The following is a 27343-nucleotide window of genomic DNA, read 5'->3' as shown; positions in this document are numbered from 1 at the left end:
ATGGATTTTAAACAGGGACCTTTGTGTGTGGAAGTACTTCTGAAAGTTCATAGAAAGAGGAATTTAAAGATTTTTGTTGCAAAAAATTTTTGAAACTACGTAGATATTTGTTTCATCATAAACATTTCCCACAAACTTTCTGGAGACCGCTCATAATACTACTAGGAATGTGCAGTACTTGGGCCAGTGTGAAACACTCTTGGTGATCTTTGAAAGGTTAAATGTAGAATTATCACTTGATTCATCCATCTCCATTCTTGGGTACATACCCAAAGGATCAGAAAGTTACTGAAGTGGATGAGGGAGCAAACTTATTTTTTTATTCCAAGATCTTGTCATTCACACAGAGAAAACATTCTTAGTCAGACACATTTAAGGTAAATTTTATTTGGGGCCCAGCCTGGTGGCTCAGCAGGCTCATTCCCCACCCTCTGGCATCCCATGTAAGTGCTGATTTGAGTCCCAGCTGTTCCACTTCTGATCCAGCTCCCTGCTAAAGGTCTGGGAAAAGCAGCAGAAGATGATCCAAACAATTGGGTCCCTGCACCCAAGTAGGAGATTACCCACTTGAGTCCTAGCTTGAATCTGGCACAGTCCTGGCTGTTACAGCCACCCAGGAGTGAACCACCAGATAGAAGGTCTCTCTTTCACAACTATGACTTTCAAAGCAAATAAAAATAAGCGTCATTTTCCTTTCCTTTCCTTTCCTTTCCCTCCCTCCCTCTCTTCCTCCCTTCCTTCCTTCCTTCCTTCCTTCCTGATTGGCTCCAAGTATATGAGTTCCTTCATGTGGTCTCAAGTTTTGTTCCTGATTTGTACTTTTATATGGACTGAGTTGTTTATTTTTCCTCCTTTTGTAACAGGATCATGGAGTTGATAGCACCATTTTCCAGAAGCCCAAAAAGCTTCACCTGACTATTGGGGTGTTGGTACTGCTGAGTGAGGAAGAGATCCAGCAGACATGTGAAATGCTACAGCAGTGCAAAGAGGAATTTATTAAGTGAGTGGTGACGCTCAGGAGTAGGGAGGGTGGTCAGGCTGGGCTGGCTTGCTTTTACACTAGGGAGCTGAATGGCGGAGACAGGATTTATTGACTCACCCATTGGTAGCATGTAACCTCAGATGGTTATCTGAAAAGTTTAAAATGAATTGTAAAGCTGATGGCCTCATGAATTTACAGATTTTTATGGAAAGATAGGCATATATCTCCCATCTTATTGGTTCATTTCCCAAAGGCACATCACAGCCAAAGCTGGGCCACTCAGATGTCAGGGGCTGAAAACATTGGTGACAGTGAATCCAGTCATTTGAATCATCATCTGCTTGCCAATGTAGTCTTAATATGAAGCTGAAACATAGAGTGAAGCCCAGGTATGAACTTAGGCACTCTGCTATAAGATGCAGGCATCCCCAAGTGACAGCTTACAAAACACCAAATGCTCCCGTTGGGTCAGATGACTGATCCAGGTTTCTTTATTTTTTAATTTTAAATTTTATGTATTTTATTTGTTCATTCATTAAAATTTTTAGAAATTTATTTATTTTCATTGAATGACCGATCAGATTTACAGAGAAAAGACAAAGATCCTCTATCTTCTGGTTCACTCTTCAATTGGCCATAGCCAAGCTGATCCAAAGCCAGGAGCCTCCCTGAGGTCCCCCTCATGGGTGCAGGATTCCAAGGCTTTGGGCCATCCTCTGTGCTTTCCCAGGCAACATACAGATGGGAAGCGGGCCAGAGTCATATTAAATGGTGCCCATATGGGATACCAGTGCTGGGAGGTGGAAGATTAACCAGTTAAGCCAGTGCCCTGGCCCTCTGTTCTAGGTTTTATTGACTTTGTGGAACCTCGAGGGTCATAGCTATTTCTATACCTTTGGAGTCCAGTTTCTAGTGTCTGTCCACTGGTAGCACCTTTGTTCCTTCTTTAATGTAATTAACATTGCATGTGTGACCCTCTATTGTCACATCTCTGTGGCCACAGCAAGCAAGTTGTATACTTTTAAGAGCCTGGGAGATTTGATTGAGCCCATGCAGGTACTCCAGACTCAAGACTATGTGAACTTCCTTAACCATAATTACATTTGCAAGCATGTCTTCGCCATACAAGACAACATATTTATGAATTCCAAAAAGGCTACGCTATGGCTCCAGCCCCAGGCAGTCTGCTTTGACTCAGAAAATACTGTTGTTCTGAGGGCATAGTTATTATTTGTTTACTGCAAAATATTGATTTACGTGCTAATCTGATGTACATGTTAATCTGGCTTTATTTCAAAGAGCCACGTCTTTCCCTGTCTCCCTTTACTTGAAAAAACTTAAGATTGCCGAAGAAAAATTAGAGCATTAACACCAATATTTTAGCAGGTCCCATGCTATTCTAATGTGGCCTTGTGAAATGAGTTCATGGGAGGGGCTGGTGCCGTGGCTCTACAGACTAATCCCCCACCCTGTGACACTAGCATCCCGAACAGGTGCTGGTTTGTTTTCTGGCTACTACATTTCTGATCCAGCCTGCTGCTTGTAGCCTGGGATGGCAGTGGAGGATGGCCCAAAGCTTTGGGACTCTGTATCCACATGGAAAGCCCTGAAAAAGCTCCTGGCTCCTGGCTTTGGATCAGCTCAGCTCTGGCCATTGCAGCCACTTGGGGAGTGGAGCAGTGGATGGAAGAGCTTTCTGTCTGTCTCTCGTTCCTTCGTAAATCTGATCTGCCCTTCCAATAAAAATAAATGAATCTTAAAAAAAAAAAAGAAAGAAATTCATGGGTTAACAAAGTAGAGCTGACAGTTTCCCACAGGTGTGCTGAGTACAAAGCTGTGTATGTGCAATTACTTATGTCTGGGTCAGCCTTTCCTGCTGCTTAGAAGACTTTTCTTGAGCAAAATCATGGGCTAATTGGGTTTACAAACAGCCTGTCTGCTCTTCCTGAGAGCATAAACCATTGGTTTTGTTCTTTATCCAGTGCTGTTTTTTCTCATTCTCAGCTAAAATTCAGAATAATTTGGTGTTTGTCATTAGATACTTTGAATTTTTCTTTGTATAAAATAAACCCTCATGCCATACATTACAAAGCAGGGTAGTTTTATTTGATTTAAGGATCAGTTCTGATCCTTTAATTTGTTTCTGGTTTATGTTTTGCTAAGCTAAATGGAAAGTTACTGCATTTTCTTGGTTGTTGTTGGGATAATGCTGCTTAGAAAAAAATTGAAGGTAGATAAAATATTTGTTTGGAGAAGTTTTTATTCTGTTTTACTTTATGAAATCAGGCCTTAGGTTTTTTTTTTTTTTTTTTTTTTAATCACCCAGGCTTTATTCTAAGCTATGTGAAGATTTAGCTATGTTCCTTCCTTTTATGTTGCTTGGTGCCTTTTGTGACTAAATGCCAAAGCTGAACCCTTTAAGCATGTCAGAATTGGTGTGCTTAGGGAATAAAGAGTGATTTTTAATAGTTTCCAAGAATTTTTGACATGACAGGATGAAAACAGTAATTGTAGTTTTTTTCAAATTCAGCAAAGCTTTTGAAATAGGACAAAGTTACTCTGCCAAAAATCTGCAGTGCATGCAAAAATGTATTTGAAGATGCTCTTTTCAGAATGCTAGAAAGATTTGAAACCAACAAATAATATGAAGCAAACCTCCCCTGCCCTCTTCTCTAACCTCCCACCCTGCCATATGCACTGTCTAAAAAAGTATATGGCACTGAATTAATGTACTGCTGAGAGGGAGGATGAGCTCGGAGTTGGTTGCTTGCATTGGTTAGGCGTGCCTTATTTCTCTAAAGGAGGAGACTTCTCGGGGTGTAGAAAGCACTTTGTTGTTGTTTTCTTGTAAAGATTTATTGATTTGAAAGGCAGAGTTAGAGAGAGAGAGAGAGAAGGATGGGGAGAGAGAGAGAGCATCCATTTACTGGTTCACTCTTCAAATGACTGAAATGGCAGAGCTGAGCTGGTCCAAAACCAGGTGCTTCTAGATCTCTGACATGGATGGATCCAGGGGACCAGGCACTTTTTTTTTTTTTTTTTTTTTTTTTTTTTTACTATTTGATCTCAGCCTTTGATACTTCTGTATTTAGAGAGAAGAGAATGTCCATGAATAATTTCTAACCGGAACCTTTAAAAATGTTTGATGCTGGGGCTGGTACTGTGATATAGCAGGTAAAGTCACCAGCTGCAGCTTTGGCATCCCATATGGGTATCAAGTCAAGTCCTGGCTGCTCAACTTCCAATCCAGCTCCCTGCTGCTGTGTCTGGGAAAGCAGTGGAAGTGGCCCAGGTGCTTGGACTCCTGCACCCAAGTAACAAACTCAGAAGAAGCTCTTGGCTCCTGTCTTTGGTCCAGCCCAGCTCTGGCTATTTTGGCCATTTAGGGAATGAATCAGCAGATGGAAGATCTTTCTGCCTCTCTCACTCTTCTCTTTTTCTGTAAGTTTACTTTGCTGTCACCTGCTGCTTCCCAGGGTGTGAATTGACAGGAAGCTGAATCCAAAGCAGAGCCAAGACCCAGAACCAGGCATTTCAGTATAGGCTGCAGGTGACCCTAAAAAAGTCTTTTTTTTTTCTTGAACAGTGAATTATATATGTAAAATGTAATATGATAAAGAGAGAGAGATCTCCCACCGGCTAGGTCACTCCCCAAGTGGCTGTAACAGTCAGGTCTGGGTGTGGCTGAAACCTAGACAGGTGAACTTCATCCTGATCTCCTACTTGGGTGGCATGGGTACAAGGACCATCTTCTACTGCTTTCCCAGGCACATTAGCAGGAACCTGCATTAACAGGGACTCAAACCAGAATCATGTGGGGGTTGTGAGTGGTGGGTTAAGCTGCTGTGCCACAGCTGCAGTGTCTTTTTCAAAATTCTTTTATATTATTTTGTTTTTATTGAAACATCAGAGATACAGAGAGGAGAGACAAAGAGGAACATCTTCTGTCCATTGATTCACTCCCCAAAGAACCCAAATGGCCAGGGCTGCATTGAACTGAATCTAGGAGTCTGGGACATCTTCCAGGTCTCCCACACGGGTGCAGGGTTCCAAGGCCTTGGGCCATCCTCAACTACTTTCCCAAGCAGGGAGCTAGGTGGGAAGCAGGGATGCTGGGATATGAACCAGTGCCCATATGGGATCCCAGTTTGTGCTACGCAAGGACCTTAGCTGCTAGGCTAGGCACCGGGTCCAACAGCTGCGGTGTCTTAATTGCTGCACCTATACCTTAATTGCTGCACAAATACCTGCGCCTAACCTGAACCTTTTATGGAGTAAAGATTCATAATTAAAACATGAAAGGAAAAAACATTGAAAATAAATTATACATAATATAGTTTAACTTGATACTTTTAAAAATTGAAGTATTAAAATGTATGGTGGCTATATCTGATTAAAATTGTGGTGTTATATTGCTGTTATAAAGAAATGAGCAGTTGGATGTTTCAGATTTGAGGTTTGTTTTTTAGCTTAATGAATGCTATCTGATCAGAAACAAAATTTTCATTTCCATTCTTTTGCTGAAGGCTATGCAGCTCAATAGAGTTTGCATGAATTATTCAGTGTCGAGTAAATTCTGAAGCTCTGAATGGGTCCCTTGTGACTTTTCTTTGTGAGCTTCAGGACACAGACAGCATGGTGGCTCTGAGTATGTAGTCTGACAAATATGTAACACTTGTGTAGCCAGTGCTGCTGTATTTGTGCCCAAGTGTTCCCAGCAGAGCTGAGTTCAAACCAAGTAAGCAATTGAGGAGTAACAAGAACAGAGAGAGAAGAAAAGAAGTAAACACACCTGTGCACAGTTGCTAGTACCTGATTAGTGTTTCAGGTGTCACTTGGTCAGCAGGTGTGATCACTTATGTTGCAGGGGGAATACTTCAGCCACCATGACAAAGTAGATGTGCAAACTCATAGATTTCTCTCCTGCCCTTTGGTCAAGTCTTAGTGGTAAGGTGAATGAGTTTCTGTTTCTACTTACAAAACAAGCTTTGCTTCCTGTTTTGTTTTCTTTTATTATGATTTTTTAGATTTTTAAAAGTTATTTAAAAGTTAATTACAGAGAAGGAGAGGGAGGAGAGAAAGAGTCAAAGCCAGAGAGACAGAATGAGTGAGTGAGTGCCATCTTCTTTCTGCTGGTTCCCTCCCCCAAATGGCTTCCAACAGCCAGGTCTGGAACTAGTGTTCATATGGGATGCTAGCAATACAGGTGGTAGATTAATCTGATGCTTTACAATGCAGGCCCTTGGAATTCTTTAATGATTTATTCATTTTTATTGGAAAGGCTGATCCACAGAGTGAAGAGACAGAAAGATCCTCCATCCACTGGATCACTCCCCAAATGGCCACAATGGCCAGAGCTGAGCTGTTCCAAAGCCAGGAGCCAGGAGCTGCTTCTGGATCTCCCATGCTGGTGCAAAGTCCCAAGGACCTGGGCCATCCTCCACTGCTTTCCCAGGTCATAAGCAGGGAACTGGATCAGAAGTGGAACAATCAGAACACAAACCAATGCCCATATGAGATGCTGATGCTTGCAGGCAGAGGATTAGCCAGTTGAACCATTGTGCCAGTCCCTGGAATTAGCTTTTTTTTTTTTAAAGATTTATTTTTATTATTTTTTTATTGGAAAGGCAGATATACAGAGAGGAGAGACAGAGAGGAAGATCTTCCGTCCGATGATTCACTCCCCAAGTGAGCACAACGGCCGATGCTATGCCAATCCGAAGCCAGGAGCCTCTTTCAGGTCTCCCATGCGGGTGCAGGGTCCCAAAGCTTTGGGCCATCCTCAACTGCTTTCCCGGGCCACAGGCAGGGAGCTGCATGGGAAGCGGGGCTGCCAGGATAGAACCGGCGCCCATATGGGATCCCGGGCATGCAAGGTGAGGACCTTAACCACTGCACCACCGCGCCAGGCCCTGGAATTAGCTTTTAACGGGTCTTAAAAAGGGTTTGTGCTTGAATCTTTATCAGACTTTTTTCTTCCTAGTGCAAATCTATGTGTTATAATATTCATCTCTGAATTCTCTAAGAACGACTACCCGCTTTACAGTAAGCCACTCATTTAATATAAGGCATTGTGCCAAGTACTGGGGACACACAGGGAGTAAGATGAAGTGAGTTCCTTGCCTCTTGGGGCTTGCATAATATATGTGCTGAGTCAATTTTTAGCTGCATTTTGGCTTAGCACAATATGGCCTTTTCTGGTTGAAGTAAAAGTCAGTTTAAGCAGTCTGGGAAGAAAACAGGATGCTAAGGTTTTACTTAGCCTACAATTGATACATGTTAATTTTGGAAAGGTCAAAATTTACAAATAAAGGAGAGTATCATTTACAAATAAAGGAAAGTATCGCTTGTAATCTTACCCTTTAGAAAGCGTGCACTTGGCTAGTGGTTAGGATGCCTGCATCCCATGTTGGAGCACCTGGCTTTGTCTTGGCTCAGGCTCCTAACTCCAGCTTCCTGCCCATGCAGACCCTGGGAGGTAGTGGTGATGCCTCAAGTAGGTGAATCCTAGTCTTCTTCCTGGGAAATTGCACTGAGTTCCAGGCTCTTGGCTTTGACCTGGCCCAGCCCAGCCATTATGACCACTTGGGAGTGTGCCAGCAAATGGGAAGTCTTCATTTGGGTCTCCTACATGATTTTATGCAGTTGTCCAAACCCTTGGGCCATATTCTACTGTTTTCCCAGATCATAGCAGGGAGCTGGACCTGAAGTGGAGAAGCCGGGATCTGAGCTGTTGGTCATAAAGAATGCTGGCAGCACACCAGACAACTTCACATGCTGTACCACAGCACAGGCCCCCAGTTTTTTTTTTTTTTGTTTTGTTTTTTTTTTTTTTTAAAGCTTGGCTAGAGAGGGAGAGAGAAGGAAGGAGGAAGAAAGAAAATGAGATTGCTTGCTTGCTTGCTTGATTGATTGATTCCATCTTCTGGCTTACTTCCCCAGTGGTTATAACTGCTGGGGCTGGGGTAGGCTAAAGCCAGGAGCCTGAAACTCCATCTGCATATTCCACATATGTGATCAGGACCTAAGTATTTGGGCCATCTTCAGTTACTTCCTCAGGCATATTTGCATGGAAGTGGATTAGAAACAGAGCAGACAGGACTTAAACTGAAACTCTGATATGGGATGCTAGCATCACAAATATTAGCTTAATGCACTGTGCTATAATATCAGCCTTATTATATACCTTTTTAAAACTTAAATATATTGTTTTTGTATGTCAACATACACAAAAATTTTCTACACTCACGTGATTTGGCACTCATAGAAAGCAGTTTATCTAATAATCTCATATTAGAACCTTGTTGCAAATTGTGTGCTACTCCAAACAAGGCCTCAGTTGAAAACCAGCGCACAAATTGTTTCTCATTGTTGTACCTCTATTATAGAACCGTGTTGAGAGACATTTTATCTGGTTGTTTATTTTTTGTGTACTGATCACTGGGTTCAAGTTTGGCTATCATACTCCAGTGTTTATAGAGCTCACCTTTATAGTAGTCTCTTTATATTGTCCCCAGCATTTCCCCCAGGTTTTGGCAACTATTGGTGTTTATTGTCTAGAGCCCTTATTTTTTAAGCAGTTGTAAAATGAGGTAGTCCAATTTTGTCATTCCTTCTGCATTTATCAGTTGGAATTCTTTTGTAAAAAAGAGGTTAGCTTCAGAGAATCAAGATGTCAGAATAGGGTAAGGACACATTTAAATGAACAGAGAAACATTAACCAGTGTGAAGCAGAGAGGGCACATTCCAGGAAATAGAAGATGATAGAACAACAGCAGAGGGGTACCTGGAGACTGACACAGGAAGGCAGCGAAAACAATGGTGTGTTGCAGTAACTGATACCCCAGCAGCATTCAGCGAATGGTGATCTGAACTGCACCATCAACCAGAACTCCACCAGCAACCAGATGGGAAGGGACATTTACCAGGAGCTCCGGAGGTGAACCCAGACAAAGAAACACCCATCCTGCTGGTCTGCTTGATTTGGCCAGGAGCAGAAATGGAGCAGCAGGTTTCAGACAGGTGGTGCAGGAACAGGTGGATTTCACAGCCCAGTCTTCCCGCCTAGAGCTGAATTAGGCGCCATTCTGTTTAAGGAGGCAAGGGCCATGGGGCAGGACTGTGCATGCACGGAGCTGGGAGTGATCTCATTTCTGACTCGGTGAACTACAGGTTGCAATCAAGACAGGTCTGGGTAGCACTCAGACCTGATGGCCAGCGGATCAAGAACTTTAGTAGTGGTATATCAGGTGCCATTTTGTACAGCATGGCAAAGAATTTAGGTTTTCAGTGAGCTGCACATGCGCTGAATTTGGCAAAAACTCATTGAACTCAGTGCATTGCACTGGTCCCACAGGAAAATAATACTGACTATGGCATTGTAATGGTCAAAATAGGTCCAGGTGGCTCTCAGACATAATAGCCAACAGGTTCCTTCAAGATTACCACCACCAACAAGCTAACTATATAGAACACCTGGCATCTCCCTAATCCTGGGACCTGCTCCAACCAGAAGTAGGAGAAAGGTTATACAGACTACGGTGCTGCCTCAGCACAGTGTCACAGGAGGTGGAGACTGGTGAGCCAGGAGCTGGGGCTACGGAGACCATGGTGGAAATCTAACATAAGAATCCAGACCTGAAACTCACTGGAGGGAGTGGCACAAGTGATTGCAAACAAAGAGCTGTGTGTGAACTGCAATAGGTAAAATTGAACTGTAGACCTGTGGGTGACACAGTTTAGAAACCTGCACCAAGGAGAAGGAGAATCTGATAACCAGAAGTACAACAACCAAGAGCAAAAGAAGAGCCAAGGGTACAATGAATATTAATGAAGACTCTCCTGCAAAGGAGCAAAAACCTTTTGCCAACCTCAGAGTTAACTGAGGAAGACATGGAGAAAATGGGAGATACAGAATTCAAAACACTTGTTACAAAGCTTCTTAACAATGAGAAGCATGTAAAGCAGGTGTTTAAGGAATTTAAGGAATATGTCACACTGGAAATGAATCAAATGAAAGTGATACATTAGAAATGAAGAATGCAGTGGAGTAAATGAAAAGTACAGTACAGGGTCTCCAAAATAGAATGAAGGAGGCAGAAGAATCTCAGAATTGGAAGATATTTCCTGTCACCAGTGGGAAACAAGCAAAAAGCTGGAAACAGAGCCGGATCAGGCCAAAACAAAGTATTCAAGAATTGAAAGACACCATTAAAAAGCCTAATGTAAGAGTTATGGGAGTCCCAGAAGGTACAGAAAGAGAAACTGGGATTAAAGATGTATTTAATGAAATAATAAGGGAAATTTTTCCTAAACTGGAGAAAGAAATGGCACACAACATCCAGGAGGGGCACGGACTCCCAACAGGGTTGATCAAACGTGTCTTCACCACGACACATGATAATCAAGCTTTCTTTAATTGAACATAGGGAAAAAAATCCTTAAATGTACATGTGAAAAAAATCAATTTACATATAAAGGAATGCCAGTTAAACTCACAGGAGACCTCTCACAGAAAACTCTACAGGCCAGAAAAGAATGGAGTGACATATTCCAGATTCTAAAAGCAAAAATTTGTCAGCCCAGGATAACATATCCAGCAAAGCTTTCTTTTGTCTTTGAAAATGAAGTAAAATTCTTCCACAGTAAAGAAAAGTTAAAAGAATTTGCCTCTTCCAATCCTGCCCTACAAATGATACTTAAAGATATTCTCTTGCCAGAGAAGAGGAATAGCACTCACCAAAACTAAAGGCAAATGGGAAGAACATCCCAGTAAAATAAGAACAAAAGACTAAATCAGTGAACAACCCATTCCTAGAATGACAGGACCAAAGTACCATCCATACATATTAACCCTGAATGTAAATGGCTTAAGCTCAATCAAACGTCATAGGTTAGTAGACTGGATTAAAAAACAAAGCCCATTTATTTATTGTCTGGAAGAGACACACTTCAACAAAAATCAGCGGAAACTATATCACATGGATTTTGATTTTTTTTTGTTGTTGCTGTTAGTTTCATCTCTTCAAAACACTTTCTTCTGATTAAATTCTTCAGTGACTCATAGATTATATATTGGCATCTTTTTCTTAAAGAAGATTCTTTATTTTCATTTACATTTATTCAGCAACACATTAGTCATTCAGTAGCATGTTATTTAACTTCATGATGTTGTTAATTTCTTTCTTTTTTCTTCCTGTTGTTTATTTGGTTTTGCGGCTTTTCATTTAAGGGGATGTATTATTACTGTGGAATGGAGACTGACATATCCAGATGTGAGGGTACAATGCAGTATGCATCTCTACTTCCAGACTAAAGATGGACTCCCAGTGAAACTGTTTATTATATGACAGTAGGATGATGGACTTTCTGCCATTGTTCATGCCCACAATAATGGACATGACTGTGTGTGAAAAACTCTACTTTAGTAATGATATAGGGGAACTTGGAGGGTGGGGAAATTAGGGAGGGATAAGGGAAATCCCAGGGACCTATGGAACTGTATCATAAAATGATGATGATAATAATAATAATAAATTTAAAAAATTTTTAAAAGAAGAGCTTTGTTTCATTAAATATGGTTGGTTCAGTAGCTTGATTCTGAGTTGTTTCCTTAGGATGTGCTCCTAGAAATGAAGCTGTTTGGGCAAAGGTTGTCCATTCTTGAAAGCTTTTTATAGATATGGCCAGATTGTTGCTTAGTATGAACTATCTATCTGTATGTTGTCATATGAGTGAAATGCTGCTTCAGTAACTGTAACAGTCTTCTGTGTTTTTCCTTTGCAGTGACATTTCAGGGGGCAAGCCCCTGGAAGTGGAGATGGCAGGCATAGAATACATGAACGACGATCCTGGCATGGTAGACGTTCTTTATGCCAAAGTGCATATGAAAGATGGCTCCAGCAGGTATGGTTCTGGAATGCTTCTTTGTTTTAGCTGAGAGGTGACAAAATCCATCTCTGGAAATTATTCTTACTTTATTTCTGGAAGTGAACAAGTAACCCTTAGATTTTATTGTCTTCATAATAAAACAGAAGGTGAAGCTTAGCCCTTCCTCTTTTTATCTCTTTCCAGTTAGAAATGTTTACTTCTCTTAACAGCTAGCATTCTTTTAAATCTACAGTAGGGCTCGACACTCAAACCTCAGTGCAGTGTTTTTCTAATTTTAAACTTTTTTTCTGGAAAATCAGCTTATTATGCCCATCATCACCGCTCTGCTTCCTGTCATAATGCTGCTTTCTCTGGCGTGCAGAGAATCTGCCCCCCTTCTTATATTGTGTCACATTGTGGGATTGCTGCTTGCCACACGTCTTATAGGCAGGATTTAGGAACATTAACCATCAACATGGAAAGCTCTCTTCATTTTGATTCCTTTTCTTTGGGACCTTACTGCTATAAAGAGAGCACTTCTTTAATGCTCACTTATCATTACTTTTTTTTTTCAAAAGATTTATTTTATTTTTATTACAAAGTCACATATACAATATTCACTCCCCAAGTGAGCACAACAGCCAGTGCTTTGCTGATCCAGAGCCAGGAGCCAGGAGCCAGAAACTTCCTCCAGGTCTCCCACACGGGTGCAGGGTCCCAAGGCTTTGGTCCATCCTCAAGTGCTTTTCCAGGCCACAAGCAGGGAGCTGGATGGGAAGTGGAGCTGCCGGGATTAGAACTGGCGCCCACATGGGATCCCAGCGTGTTCAACACAAGGACTTTAGTCGCTAGGCCACGGCACCAGGCCCATCATTACTTTTTAATAGTAAAAAATATCTTAAATGGACACATTTTTAGCTTAGTAACTATTGAATTGCTTGGATAGTAAATATTCTATTTTTTAAAATTCCTAAATTATTTTTTTTCCTTCATTTTGTTTGAAAGACAAGGAAAGAGAGAGCAAGAGAGACACAGAAATATTGATCTTCATCTGTTAGCTCACTTCCCAAATGCTTGCCACAACCTGGACTAGGTAATGCCAAAACTAATGGCCCAGAAATCCATCCAGTTCTGACATGAGTGATGGGAACCCAAGAACTTAAGCCATCATTTGCTAGCTCCAAGGAATGCATACTAGCAGGAAACTGGATCAGAGCAGAGGAGGCAGGATTCAAATCAGGCACTCTAGTATGGGTCGTAACATAACCACTATGCCAAATAACTACTTGTTGGATAGTAGGTATTGATAACAACTATCTAGTTTTTGTGGAACTCAGTTTTTCCTTTGTGTTTTCCAGGCTAATAAGTCAGGAAGGATGACATTTTTGAATGGGAGTCTCTAATGTGATATAATTCAGATATAATGAACCCTAAGGCAAATGGCAATAAGAACTTTAACAATTTAAGGAAATTAAATTAATTCACATAAAATGCTTGGAGCAGTACTTGGTATATGTTTGCTTCATCAAAACATCAAAAAAGTTACTGTATTTTTAATTGTTGCTATAACCATACCTATATGCCTCCTAGGAATCCTAAGTTTACAATTCTGCCTGTTTGTGAAATTGACTTAGGCACCCATAACCATTTCCAATATTAACGTTGTTTATTTATTGTCTCAGCTGCTTTGGTTGGGGGTGAGACCCTGCAGGTTAAGCTGCCACTTGTAACTAACAGCAATCCCTATTGGAGTGCAGGTGCTGGTTCAAGTCCTGGCTGCTCAGCTTGCCATCTAGCTTTCTGCTAATGTGCCTGGGAAGGCAGCAAAAGATGGCCCAGGTAAGACCAGATGAGTCCTAGCTGCAGCCTGATGCAGGCCTGGCTGATGTGGCCATTTGGAGATTAAACCAGCGATGGAAGATCTCTCTTTATCTCTCTCCCTCCCTCTCTTTGCTACTCTTCATTTTTTTTTTTTGTTTTGTTTTTAAAGATTTTTTATTTATTTTTATTACAAAGTCAGATATACAGAGAGGAGGAGATACAGAGAGGAAGATCTTCCGTCTGTTGATTCACTCCCCAAGTGAGCGCAACGGCCAGTTCTGCGCCGATCCGAAGCCGGGATCCAGGAACCTCTTCCAGGTCTCCTGCAGGGGTGCAGTGTCCCAAAGCCTTGGGCCATCCTTGACTGCTTTCCCAGGCCACAAGCAGGGAGCTGGATGGGAAGTGGAGCTGCTGGGATTAGAACCGGCGCCCATATGGGATCCTGGGGCGTTCAAGGCGAGGACTTTAGCTGCTAGGCCAGGCCACCGGGCCCTGCTACTCTTCTTTTCAAATAAATACATAGATAATAAATCTTTGTTTTTTTTAAGTGCTTTTGTGAGTAGAAAAGCCCAACTTAAGTGTGAGATCTCTTTAAATTCTTAGAAAGTGGCATAGTGCCCACATTTTGAATCAGAGTGCCTGGGTTCTAGTCTTGGCTCTGCTTCAGACTCTAGTTTCATCTTCATGTGCACCCTGGGAGGCAAATGGGTGCCTTGCACCAAGACAGGCCTGATGATTTTCTTCGGTCCAGTCAAATCTTGAATGTTGCAGGCATTTGGCGGAGTGAACCAGTGAATAAAAGATCTCTTGCTGAGAGTCTCTATGTCTCTCTGCTTAAGTAATTAATTTATTTGAAAGGCAGAGCTTGGGGGATGGGTAGGACAGGGGAGATAGAAAAAAAAAAAAAGAGATTCTCTCTACTGGTTCGCTTTCCAGATGTCCTTAACTGTCCGTCTGAGAGAGGCCAAAGCCAGGAGCCTGGAACTCCATCTGTTTCTCTTACCTGGTTTGTAGGAGCTCAAGCACTTGGGCCATCTTCCACGGCTTTCCTGGGCACATTAATAGGGAGCTGGATTGGAAGTGGAGCAGCTGGAATTCAAGCAAACATTCCAATGTGGGATGCTGGTGTGGAAGTGACAATTTAACCTAACTGTGCCACAATGCCAGCTTCTGTCTCTATGCCATTTAAAGTATATCCTTAAAAATATAGAAAATCCTGAAGAACTTTTGTGGGTTAAGTCTGTCAATATTTATATTATTAAAATTAAACTGAGCCATTTAATAATTGTTAATTTAAAAGTATGACCATACATTTATTTTTGGTTTATGTATCGTTAAAGAAAAATTACTGTATTTTCTAAACTGAAAAAATTTAGTGGCGGCAAAGACATGGTATTATCTTTTTGCAAATCTAATTTTGGGGGGAGATTTATTTATTTTTGCTTGACAGTCAAGAGTTAGAGAGAGAGAGAAAAAAAGATATCTTCCATCTATTGAATCACTCCCCAGATTGGATAAGCAGGAACTGGGACAGTCGAAAGCCAAGAGCCAAGAGATTCTTCCACCACTGCCATCCCAGGCCTTAAGCTGGGAACTAGATTGGAAAGTGGAGCAGCTGGAATTGGAACCAGTTCCCGTATGGAATGCTGATGCTGAAGGCTGATGGTTAGCCTGTTGTGCCGGCCCCGCAGATCTCTTTAATAGAAGACTTCTAATGGGTTCCCCTATGTGTTTCATTCAACCTTTGTGATAAGCTGTTTTGATTAAAGTGTGTAAGAAAATCTAGCTTCATACAGATAGGTCGTTGGAAAAGCGAGGAGTAGAGTATGTTTAATGACTTGACAGGTCTCTGTATACTCCTCTACACTTGGGATATCATAGTTTCTTTCTTTTTTTTTAAAAGATTTATTTATTTTTATTGGAAAGTTGGATATACAAAGAGGAGAGACAGAGAGGAAGATCTGCCGTCCTATGATTCATTCCCCAAGCGGCCGCAACAGCTGGAACTGAGTCAATCTGAAGCCAGGAGCTTCCTCTTCCAGGTCTCCCACGCGGGTGCATGGTCCCAAGGCTTTGGGTCATCCAAGGCTTTGGGTCATCCTCGACTGCTTTCCCAGGCCCCAAGCAGGGAGTTGGATGGGAAGCGGGCTGCCAGGGTTAGAACCGGGTCCCATATGGGATTCCAGTGCGTTCAAGGCAAGGACCTTAACCACTATGCTATCATGCTGGGCCCGATATCATAGTTTCTTAAAGATTAGTTGCCCTGGCGCTGGTGCCATGGCTCAACAGGCTAATCCTCTACCTATAGGCACTGATACCCTCCTTGTTATTTATGAAAGCAGCCTAGGATGGCCCAAATCTTTGGGCCCCTGCACCCATATGGGAGACCTGGAAGAAGCTCCTGGTTTCAGAGCAGCTCAGCTTTAGCCATTTGTGGAGTCATTTAGTAGATGTAAGATTCTTTGTCTCTCTTCCTCCCTATAAATCTGCCTTTCCAGTAAAGATAAATAAATCTTAAAGATTAATAGCAGTGAGAAATGGGAGACCCATCAACAAATATTTTGTACTATTACAGGAAAATTCACTGCTCTGTCTTGGGTTTGGGCTGACTCTTTATCTATGGACTTTGATAACCTTAGTCATTTAGAAGATGTGGGATAACTGAGTTCTACAACTCATTGTAGCAAGCCTTCTACCTAACAGTTCAGACATTATCTGGGATGGCCACATCCCATGTTAGTCCTGATTTTGAATTTCAGCTTCCTGCCAGTGTAGACTGTGGCAGGGAGGCAGGTGATGGCTGAGGTGATTGGGTCCCTGCCACTCATGTGGCACACCCAGATTGAGTCCTTGTCTCCTGGCCTCAGCCTGGTCCAGTCCTGACTGCAGGGAGCCTTTGGCAAGTGAACCAGCGGACTGGGGCCCTCTGTCTTGTCTCTTTCTCTTTGTCTGCTTTTCAAATAAATAAATTTGTAAAAATATGTTACTATCACCATCGATTTCATTAAAATCTTTTAGCTTTGGGAAGCTGTCAAGCTCATGGTGGTAGACGTTTGTTTTTTGTTTTTTTTTTTTGCAAGTCTAATTTTCACTTGAAAGCTCCTATTTTGTTACAGACAAAAAATACTGAATTATTTTCCTTGAAATTCTTTCTTCTTAAAAAATATCTGCCAAGTGGCCAAGTCTCAATAGCCATAATTTGTCTGTCAGTTGTTCTTTTAAGTAAAAATGTTTCATTCCTTGGACCAAGACTAGTTGTACACACTGTGCAGGCTGCTAAGAGGTGTCTTCATTTCCAGACAGCATCTGTCTAGGTACACAGAACAAGTGTGCTATACATGTGAAGCACAGAATAGTTAAAAATGTGTGTACATACACAGGGGCTGAGAATTAATAAAATGTATAATTTTTGTTGCTTCATCAAGAATAAATGAAACGGCCTTAACAAAAGCTTTAAATGTAAAGAAAAGAATATACAAGCAGTTTTACTTACCGTTGCTTTGGTGCCATCAGACAAATGTCAGGCCAGTGAAAAGGGCAAATAATGGGAACAGATGTTTGGCATGTCTGTTAAGACACACACATTCTACATTGAGGGTACCTGAATTCAGTTCTAGGCCGACTTCCAATCCCTGCTTCTTGCTAATGCGAACACTAGGGGGCAGCAGGGCTGACTCTAGTAATTGGCTTCCTGGCAACCACTTGGGTTCCCTGTATCCCAGCTCCTGGCTTCAGCCTGGTGCAGTCCCAGCTGGTAAATGGGAGCTCTCTGTTTTGTCTGTTTTTCTGCTCTTCAAATAAATAGCAGTAAGCACAAAACCCAAATAATTAAAAAACATTTTTAAACATATTTTTTTAAACATTTATTTATTTTTATTGGAAAGGCAGTTTCACAGAGAGGAGATACAGAGAGAAAGAGTATCTATCTTTTGGTTCACTCACTAAGTGGCTGCAACGGCCAAAGCTGAGCCAATCCGAAGCCAGGAGCCAGGAGCTTCCTCTGGGTCTCCAGTGTGGGTGCAGGATCCCAAGGCTTTGGACCATCCTCAGCTGCTTTCCCAGGCCACAAGCAAGGAGTGGGAAGCGGAACTGGAGCAGCTGGGATTAGAACCGGCACCCACATGGGATCTTGGTGTGTACAAGGCAAGGAATTTCAGCCATTAGGCTGTCACACTAGGCCCTTTAATTAATTAATTAATTTTTTATTTCCCCTTCCCCCGCCCCCCTCCAAATTCCCCTATATTATTACTGTAGCATAGCTCTTCATAAACAGTCACATGTTCATCATTGCAGGCATGGACAGTGGCAGAGTCCAGCCCCCCATTGTCAAGATACAGCTAATAGTTTCATTAGTAGTCCATCTTTGATCTAGAAGTAGAGATGCACACTGCACTGCATCCTCATATCTGGACATGATAGTCTTTCATTACACAGTCACCACACATCCCTCTTAAATGAAAAGCCACAGTACAAAATCAACAACAGGAAGAAAAATAGAAATTTACAGCACCATGAATTTCTCAAGAGGTTTTGATAGTTCAGCAGTCCCGAATTGTTGGCGAACCTGCCACTCCAATCATAATGAAATCTCTCCAGAATCCACTGGCTGCTATAGTCCACCTTAGTGCCTCCATCTGCCCAGATCTTCACTGCCAGTGATTGGCTGTCCTCCTTCCTCTGCCATGACACCAGGTGTCCTCTGGAGACTCCGATGTACTCCTACAGTCAGCCTATGGAACCTGCAGTTCTCTCCATGGTTAGGGTTCTGAATCCAGCAGTTCAGTTGTGTTACTGTGAGCCTTATAGAGCCTTATAGGGAGTGATATAGGCAGAGGCCCTATGTGTATCAGGCATCTTCCATGAGCTGTTTCAGGTACTCTGATACACCAGTGGAACAGACATGCTGGTTAAGACAGACCTGATAAGATCAGATACCAACAGAATTCAGTTAGGCACTCTTTGTAAGAGACACATTTATGGCATAATGTTAAAATCACAGAAAAGGAGAAGATCTTCTGACAAATACCAGAAGAAATTTGGTGTTTAAAAGTTATTATAAAACATGAAAAATGCATGGTTTCTGGTAGGCAATGCTATTACATGATGATTAAATATTCAGTTTACCAGGAATCCACATGAGTTCTAAACTCACGTGAACCTAATAGAACAGCTTCAATGCAGATTAGCAAAATTTGTATAATTTTTCATAAGGGAGGAATTGCAAAATCCATCATTATAGGAATTATAGTTTTTTTGTAGTTTAAAATCAATTAAAGATACAGAATTTTTAAATAAAGGATTTATTTATTTTTGTTGGAGGATTTAAAGAGATAAGGAGAGACAGAAAGAAAGATCCTCCATCTGCTGATTCACTCCCCAAGCGGTTGCAACATCCAAAGCTGAGCCAATCTGAAGCCAGGAGCCAGGAACTTCTGATCTCCCACATGGGTGCAGGGACCCAAGGTCTTGAGCCAACCTCAGGCAGAGAGCAGGATCAGAAGTGGAGCAGCTGGACCAGGCGAGGTAACCTAGTGGCTAAAGTTCTCATCTTACATGCACTGGGATCTCATATGGGTGCCAGTTCATATCCAGGCAACCTCACTTCCCATCTAGCTCCCTGCTTGTGACCTAGAAAAGCAGTTGAGGATGGCCCAAAACCTTGGGACCCTGAACTCATGAGGAAGACCCGGGAGAAGCTCCCTGCTCCTGGCTTCAGATCTGCTAAGATCCGGTCATTGCAGCCACTTGGGGAGTGAACCAGCGGATGGAGGTTCTTTGTCTCTCCTCCTTTCTGTATATCTGCCTTTCCAATAAAAATAAAATATTTTTTTAAAATCTCTTTTAAAATAGAGTAGCTACAACTTGAACCTGCACCCATATGGGTTGCTGGTGGCATTCGCAACAGCTTTACCTGTTAGGCCTCAGTGCCAGCCCCTACACTATGTCTTCTAATGACCAATGCAAGGAAGGCAGTGCACCATCATGCCCTCACCTCTCTCGTTTTTTCCTTGGCTTCTGTCACAGTTCTGTCTCCAGTGGATCAGAAAAATTGCCTTGACAGTGGTCTGTAGTTTGAAGAAGTAAGTGGCCACTTTGGACTGTTTTGTTACTTTAGTATTGTACGTGTTTGATCATTCATTTTTTCCCCTTTATGATTTGCTGTGAAGTTTTTCTTTTTTTTTTTGTGATCACATGCTTTGCTGCTTCCTCTCTGTCCCTGACATGGAAGAGGCTCACAGGGCTCTGTCTTGTTCTTGGCTTGTTCTGATTCCCTCTCCCCACTTTTGACTGTGTGTATCCCACATTGACAACCTCCAAGTCTGTTGTTTGGATTTTGCTCCTGAGCTCCCATCTCTCCCTCTCCCTGGACAGGTTCTGCTTGATATTCCATATCATGGGCAGCACATTGCACAGTATCCACTGTCTTCCCCAAACAGCACAACACCACAGTGAGGCATTACTTTTCTGTAACTTCCTCTAATCTTCACCACTGCTGTAATCTGAATGGCTACTAGCTTCTTTCTCATAGCTCTTTGAGTCCATTCTCACTGCCCCTGCTATAGTTCACATCTCTATCATTTCCCCTATGCAATGCAGTCTTTTAAGGCATATTAGGCTAAGCTTCCACCTACCGTGTTGGTATCCCATATGGGTGCCAGTTCAAGTCTCAGCTGCTCTACTTCTGTTCCAACTCCCTATTTGTGGCCTGGGAAAACAGCAGAGGATGGCTCAAGGCCTTTGACCCTTACAGCCAGTTCCCAGTTCCTGGCTCCTGACTTCCGAACATCTCTGCTCTATTGCAGCCATTTGGGAAGTGAACTGGCAGATGGAAGATCTCTGTCTGTCTCTATGTATGTGTCTCTTCTCTTTGTAACTCTGCCTTTCAAATAAGAATAAACTAAACTAAACTAAAAAAAAAAAAGCATGGACTGTGATTCTAATTTTGGCTCCACCATTCACTGGTTATGTGACATTGATTTTGTAGTTTCTCTGTTCCTTAGTTTCCTCATTAGTAAAACGGGGCTACAGCTTCGTGTAAGGCTTAAATGATGTAAGAGGTGTGACATGTACAACAGTGCTGACACATCATGGGTATTGTTATTTCCATCATTAAAATGGCTGCCTAGCTGATCTCTGCACTGTTGACTTTTCCTCTAAAGCATTCTCTATCCTGTATAGATTTCCAGTTTCAAAAACAGACATAGGCCCACAACATTCCCTTGAGAGTCTTTCTGTGGCTTCCTGTGGTCTGATTATTGCCTATGTTTCTCCCAATTGCAGCTACATTAAATAGTGGTTTTCATATGATGCTGATTTGTGCATGCTTTGGACACACTTCTTCTTCTACCTGAACAAGGTGTTCCTGTATCCTTTCTGCCTGAAGTACTCTGCCTTCCTTTGTTTTCTCTCTGAACCCTTCCGGACCCTTCTTGATCGTGTTTGACCCTCCTACAGATACCTGGCCCTGTCTACGGAGAGCCGACTGCTTCCTTAGCCCTCATCAGAATGGATGACAGTGGTTCATTTCCCCGTCTGTGTTCTCGGCAGGACAGAGAGCTCTGTCACGCTGAGGGCTGCAGCCTCTTCCCTCTTCCGGTTGAGTAGAACTTCGGACAGCTCAGTGTTTGTTGAGCAGACCTCACTGAACATTGCTGATCAGTAGCCGGTGGTTCAAGAGTTTACTAAGAGTTCTTCAATTTTCCCAGGCTGCAAGAGTTAGTCGATCGAGTGCTGGAACGTTTCCAGGCATCTGGACTCATGGTGAAAGAATGGAATAGTGTGAAACTGCATGCCACAGTCATGAATACCCTCTTCCGGAAAGATCCCAATGGTAAGTCCTGCTGACAGCTCCAGAACACAGCTGTGGGCAGTGAAGCTGGCTCTTCAAGGGCAGTGGAACAGCTAACAGTCTTGAATTATCTTCTCCTTTAGATTGGTTATTTTTTTTTAAGATTTTATTTTATTTTCATTAGAAAGTCAGATATACAGAGAGGAGGAGAGACAGAGAGGAAGATCTTCCATCAAATGATTCACTCCCCAAGTGAGCGCAACTCCGAAGCCAGGATCCAGGAATCCCCTCCAGGTCTCCCACATGGACGCAGAGTCCCAAGGCTTTGGGCCGTCCTCGACTGCCTTCCCAGGGCACAAGCAGGGAGCTGGATGGGAAGTGGAGCTGCCGGGATTAGAACCAGCGCACATATGGGATCCTGGCACATTCAGGGCGAGGACTTTAACCACTAGGCCACACCGCTGAGCCCTGGATTGGTTATGTTTGATAATAGAAGGAAGCAGGGCTACACCTAGCATGGGATTGTCACTTCTAGAACTAATTTATGTTATACGCAGTGTTACCAAATTTACTGAGTAAAACTATAGGATATCCAGATTAATTTTAGATGAACCATGAATTTTTTTTTTTTTTGCATTAGGTATATTCTATACAATTTTCGGTGACTTTAAAAGATTATTTTTGCTATTTTAATTTTATATATTTATGGGTGATAATATGATCATTTGATATGTGGTGGTGGTAATCAGATTATTTTTCCTATTTTAATTTTATATATTTATGGGTGATAATATCATTTGATATGTGGTGGTGCTAATCAGTGTTTCCATCTCTTTAACCATTTTTGATTAACCTAGTAAATATACATACTTACATGATACAATGTAAGGTTTCAATAAATGCACATAGTATGTATTGCTCAAGTCAGAATAATTTGTTTGCTTCTTACTATTACCACTTCATGTTTGGAGCCCTCCCATTCCTTCTTCTGTTTACTCATAATGTATGTAACACGTGATTGTGAGCTGTTCTGTGGAAAACTGGAACTGACTATTGTCTCACCTAGTCTCAGTGCTGTTACTTGCCTCCTCTCTGTCCCTCTTTCCCACCCTCTAGAAATCTTAGTGATTTAAAAAACAAAAAAAGATTCTCTTACTTTACTTGAAAGACAGAGTGAAACAGAGAGAGAGAGAGAGAGAGAGAGAGAGAGATTTTCCATCCCTTGTTCACTCCCTAAAAAGTCCTAATAGCCTGGACTAAGCCAGGCTGAAGGTAGGAGCCAGGAATTCCATCTGGGTTTCCCACATGGTTGTCAGAGACCCGAGTACTCAGGCCATCTTCTGCTCTTTTTTCCTAATTGATGAGCAGGGAACTGGATTGGAAGCAGAGAAGCTGGGATTCAAACTGGTGTTTACGGGATGCTGACCTTGTAGGTGGCAGCTTAACCTGTGATGCCACACTGCCGGCCCCCTCAGTGACTTATTTTTGTAAGCTTGTAGATGTTAGATTAGTGGTTCTCAATGGTGGGTGATTTTGGGCTCCCAAAGAACATTTGGGAGTTTTTGGAGACAGTTTTGGTTGCCACAGTTAGAAGATTGGCGGTCAGTTGCTACTGGCATTCAAGTGGAGGTCAAGTTCAGTGCTTGACAGTGTACAACACAACTCCCATAACAAAGAAAAGTTATCCAACCTAAAATATCAATAACACTTAAGTTGAGAAACCTCATGTTAATAATTTCTTTCCCTGTGATATTTTAGCTTTGATACAAAAATTAATATAGTTAATTATTAAAGGGTTTGAAACAATGCCTTGTTTTAATACTTCAGTTGGAATAATTATTTCAGGAGTAGGTATTTTGTATGGTGGTGGGTCACTGTTTGGGATGCCTGCATCTCCTATTAAAATGCCTGGTCCACTTCCGAGCTACTCCATTTCTGACCCAATTTCCTGCTAATGTGTATGCTAGGAGGCAGCTGATGTTAGCACTAATACTTAGGTGTCTGCCTCCTACACGGTAGGTTTGGGGTGAGTTCCAGACTCCTGACTTCAACCTTGGCTGTTGCAGGCTATTCAGGGAATGTACCAGCCGGTGGAAGATCTGCCTCTGTATCTCATTTCTCTCTCAGTTAATGAAACAAAAGCAAGAGCCGTAATTTCAATGGTTGTTGTTTTCTTCCCATTCCCACCTCTGTAGCAGAAGTCTCTCACCATCTGCAGAGCCACACATTCCAGGTGTGTGCAGCTTTCCCTTCCAAGAGCTGTCCTTTAAAACGTGCTAGAACCCAAACCCACAGTCACGTTTTGCTTCCTTTCTGAGGATGCTTACCTTGCTTTCGGAAGTCTAGGCTAGAAGAGGACTCTGTCAGGACTTGGACCCATCCACTATGTGTGGAATTTTACTTTGGGGTACTTAGCATGTCTGCTTTTGTCAAGGGATGTCTTTTTATTTCTCTCTGATATAAATCAAAGATCCTAACTGGAAATCATTTAATGTTAATTCCATTTAGTTAGAACCATGACAGAACCAAGATACAGGTGGTGATCTAGTTGGTAGTTCTGAAAGTGTTTTATGATGCCACAGTGAATTTTATTTCAAGCTTTTCTTAATAAATCACTGTTTTCCCTTTGAAAACACTGACATCAAAAGAGGTTCAGATGACTCGTCGAAGCTGCAGCCTCCTGTTTGTGAAGCTAATAGAATGCAGGACTTGGAGCCTGCTCCACTGGAACACGTTATTTTCACGCATACCTATGTGTTATAACACAGCTTGTCATGGGAAACGTAGGACTTATTGCACATGTGCTTCTCACCCTACAATGGGGTTATGTTCTGATAAGCTCATTGTAAGGTTGAAAAATATCATCAGTTGGAAATCCATTAAGTACATATTTTTAAATTCTGCAGTCATTTTTAACTTGGGAAGACACAGTGAGATCCTCTAAGATATATTAAACCTTTTGCTGTCTTTCCATGAAGGCAGAATTTCACAACTCTGGCATATACTCTGAGCTCTTTAATTCAGAAGGCATGTAATGCACCATCTAATAGAACTTTCTGGATTGATAGGAATATTTTCTATCCGTGGTCCAACATGGTAGCTGATAGTCCTGTGGTCATTGCACACCTGAAAAGTAGCTAGTGAGTACGTGCAAGTGACCTTGTATTTCCATTTAGTTTTAATTAATTTAAAATTTAAATAATTACCTATGGTTACTGTTTGGACAGTGTAATCCAGGTAGTATTTTATTAGACATTTAATAGCTATCGTTTGTACATTTTGCATTTGTCTTAGTGCTTAAATCAGTCTCCAGAATTCCTCAAATTATATGATGTTCCATTATTAACTGATTTCTCAACATAGAAGGGGCTTAAGTAGGTTATAATCATTATCTTCTAAATTGTGTGGATCCAGATTTATATTTAGTTAGCACTAAAGCTTCATCTAGGAATTGACCTGTATTCACAGTCTAGTTAATTTCTTCCTATCACTTAGAGATTTTTAAACATTTTAAACATTATAATATTCAAATGTGGTTGCCTCTTTAATTGACACTTACTATCCATTTCCTTTTTTTTTTTTTTCAAATATTTACTTCTACTCAAAAGAGCTACAGAGAGAGAGAGACAGAGACAGAGAGGCAAAGATACCTTCCGTCTGCTGGTTCACTTCACAGATGGCTCTAATGGTCAGCGCTGGGTTGGTCCCAAGCTGTTTACCAGGAGCTTCTTCTGGGTCTCCTATGTGGGTACACGTAGGATGTGAGCCATCCTCTACTGTTTTCCCAGGCCATAATCAGGGAGCTGGATCTGAAATGGAGCAACTGAGACATCAAACAGTGCCCATATGGGATGCTAGTGCCACAGAAGGTGGATTAGCCTTATATACCACCTTCCCCCCTCCATTTACTTCTCAAACTATGAATGGAATCGAAATCTTTGATGAAAGGTTACTTCTCATTACAGAAATAGTTCCAGTTACCCATGTGTAACTCCTGTGGGTTAGCTAGAATGTATTATGTTGGTGAAGTTGTTAGAACACAGGATATATTTTGACTGTTCTGACCTGGTACTCCCCATATATATGTAAGTAAAGGAATATATTTTAAGGGCATAGAATTAGGAAAAGTCATTGTTTCAGAAATGTAGTGAGAATTAGTGATTTTTGAGGATAGTTTGAATTTTCTGTACCCTATACTTTTCCCTAGGTTGAATTCACTTGAAAAGAAGATGAAATGTTTTGCTTTTCTTCCCTGTTTTCCTTTCCTTTGATATTCTTTCTCCTGCTATCCTTTAGGGACATGTTTTTGGGGTATGCAACTTAAATTAACTCCAGTAGCTGGAGCAGAGCTTTGTTAGGCTCAGGTGGTGGATCTGTTGCTTTCTTGTGTAGACAGTCTGTGTGAATACCTGCGATTCCTCCTGAAAGATTTCTTTGTTCTTTTGGGGAGTCCTTTAATCCATTAGCAGCTTTGACATGTTGGTGTGGGAACTTCGGTATTGTCACATATTCAAAATTGCACCCAGAATCTCTGGGGCATGTAGACCGAAAGGCACCTTTGGAGATCACTCAGTCCTTACCTCTAACTTTGTAAGAGACAAACAGGGGTTCAAGGAGGAGATGTAATTTGCCTAGGAATGTAGCTCATTACATAATTAATAAGCACTTACAGCAAGGACTTGGAGAAGTTGAGTGGTATGGGTCTATACTGAACGAGTTGATGACAGAGCTGACGTGATAAGCCAGGTCTCTTGCTTCTTGTTGTGATATTTCCTCCTCCATACACTCTCCAGGTAGTACATGACGATTTTACTGAATGCACCTGCGCACCTATAGAGATCTAAGAGTGTATAGTCAGATGCATAACTCATGCTTCTCTAACATTGTCTTTGGAATATTTACAGCTGAAGGCAGGTACAATGTACACACTCCGGACGGCAAGTATATCTTCAAGGAAAGAGAATCATTCGATGGCCGAAACATTTTGAAGGTCAGTATGAGTCAGAGTGAATCAGAAGGTGGTTGGCATGTGTGTTGAAGCAAAGGAAGTAAACAAGCTGTTCTCTTTTCAATCACAGAGTGGATTTTTCTCCCGCTTTTCCTGAGTATCGCTGATTGAAAGGCTTATTAAAAAATGTTTTTTGAAAATTCTGAAACGGAGATCCTCTTAACACTACTAGGGTAGTGGTACTTCCAGAGTACTTGAAATTGGTGATTTTACAAGTAAAGAATATCCTCACTAATTGGATTCATACGAACACGTTGATTGTAACCTGGTATTCAGAAGTTTGAGTTTGCATTTTTTTAAAGTGAGAAAGGATTGTTTATCTTACTCTAGATGATTTTTCCCTTCTCCCAGAAAAGTCCCTTTCTGAAGTAGCTTCATAATCTATTTTTACTCAGAAACAGCCCATATCCTAAGCAGCAGGTCCTCTGTTTCCGAGGCTTTGATTTTCTGAGTGTTTATCTGTAAAACAAATAGAAGGGGTTTCTCAGGATTTCAGTTACTTTCTCCCACAGACTGCCTTCCGTGATGTCTGTGACCTCTCTCTGTCAGGCTGACCTGCCATTGTTCCTCCAGTCAACCCCTGCCCCAGGCCAAGAGAGACAGAAGCTGTTACCAATGGAGAGGTTTTTGATTCTGCATTTCACTTGTTCTGTAATGATGAGGGAGTCAGATATTTTTGAGATGGTGGGTGGTGTTCAGAGGAGAGGCCACAGTGTGTGTGCAGGACTCAAAGCTGCTTCACCTTCAGAAAGGCTGTTTGTTTCTCTCCTCTGCCCCAGCCTCCATTCCCTCGCTTGGTGGTTTTCTGCCAAATGCCCAAGGTGACCCCATTTTGTGTAATTAATGACATCACTCTTGAGCAGCTGTGGGCTTC

General features: G+C 41.8%; 1 protein-coding gene across 6 annotated transcripts in view; it reads left to right on the top strand.

Annotated features, from left to right (window-relative positions):
* ASCC1 (activating signal cointegrator 1 complex subunit 1) overlaps nucleotides 1-27343 on the top strand; it is a 96341-nt gene that overhangs the window by 37225 nt on the left and 31773 nt on the right. For all 6 annotated transcript variants that reach the window (XM_040975914.1, XM_040975913.1, XM_040975911.1 and 3 more), the window contains 4 exons: nucleotides 864-1000; nucleotides 11768-11887; nucleotides 21379-21503; nucleotides 26366-26451. In XM_040975914.1, the coding sequence (XP_040831848.1) occupies nucleotides 864-1000; nucleotides 11768-11887; nucleotides 21379-21503; nucleotides 26366-26451 (468 nt within the window). The remainder of the gene's footprint in view (nucleotides 1-863; nucleotides 1001-11767; nucleotides 11888-21378; nucleotides 21504-26365; nucleotides 26452-27343) is intronic.

This window comes from Ochotona curzoniae, unplaced genomic scaffold, assembly GCF_017591425.1.
Source record: "Ochotona curzoniae isolate NIBS_2020 unplaced genomic scaffold, NIBS_Ocur_1.0 contig_2692, whole genome shotgun sequence".
Lineage (NCBI taxonomy): Eukaryota > Metazoa > Chordata > Mammalia > Lagomorpha > Ochotonidae > Ochotona > Ochotona curzoniae.
This window is presented reverse-complemented; position numbering and strand designations above follow the sequence as displayed.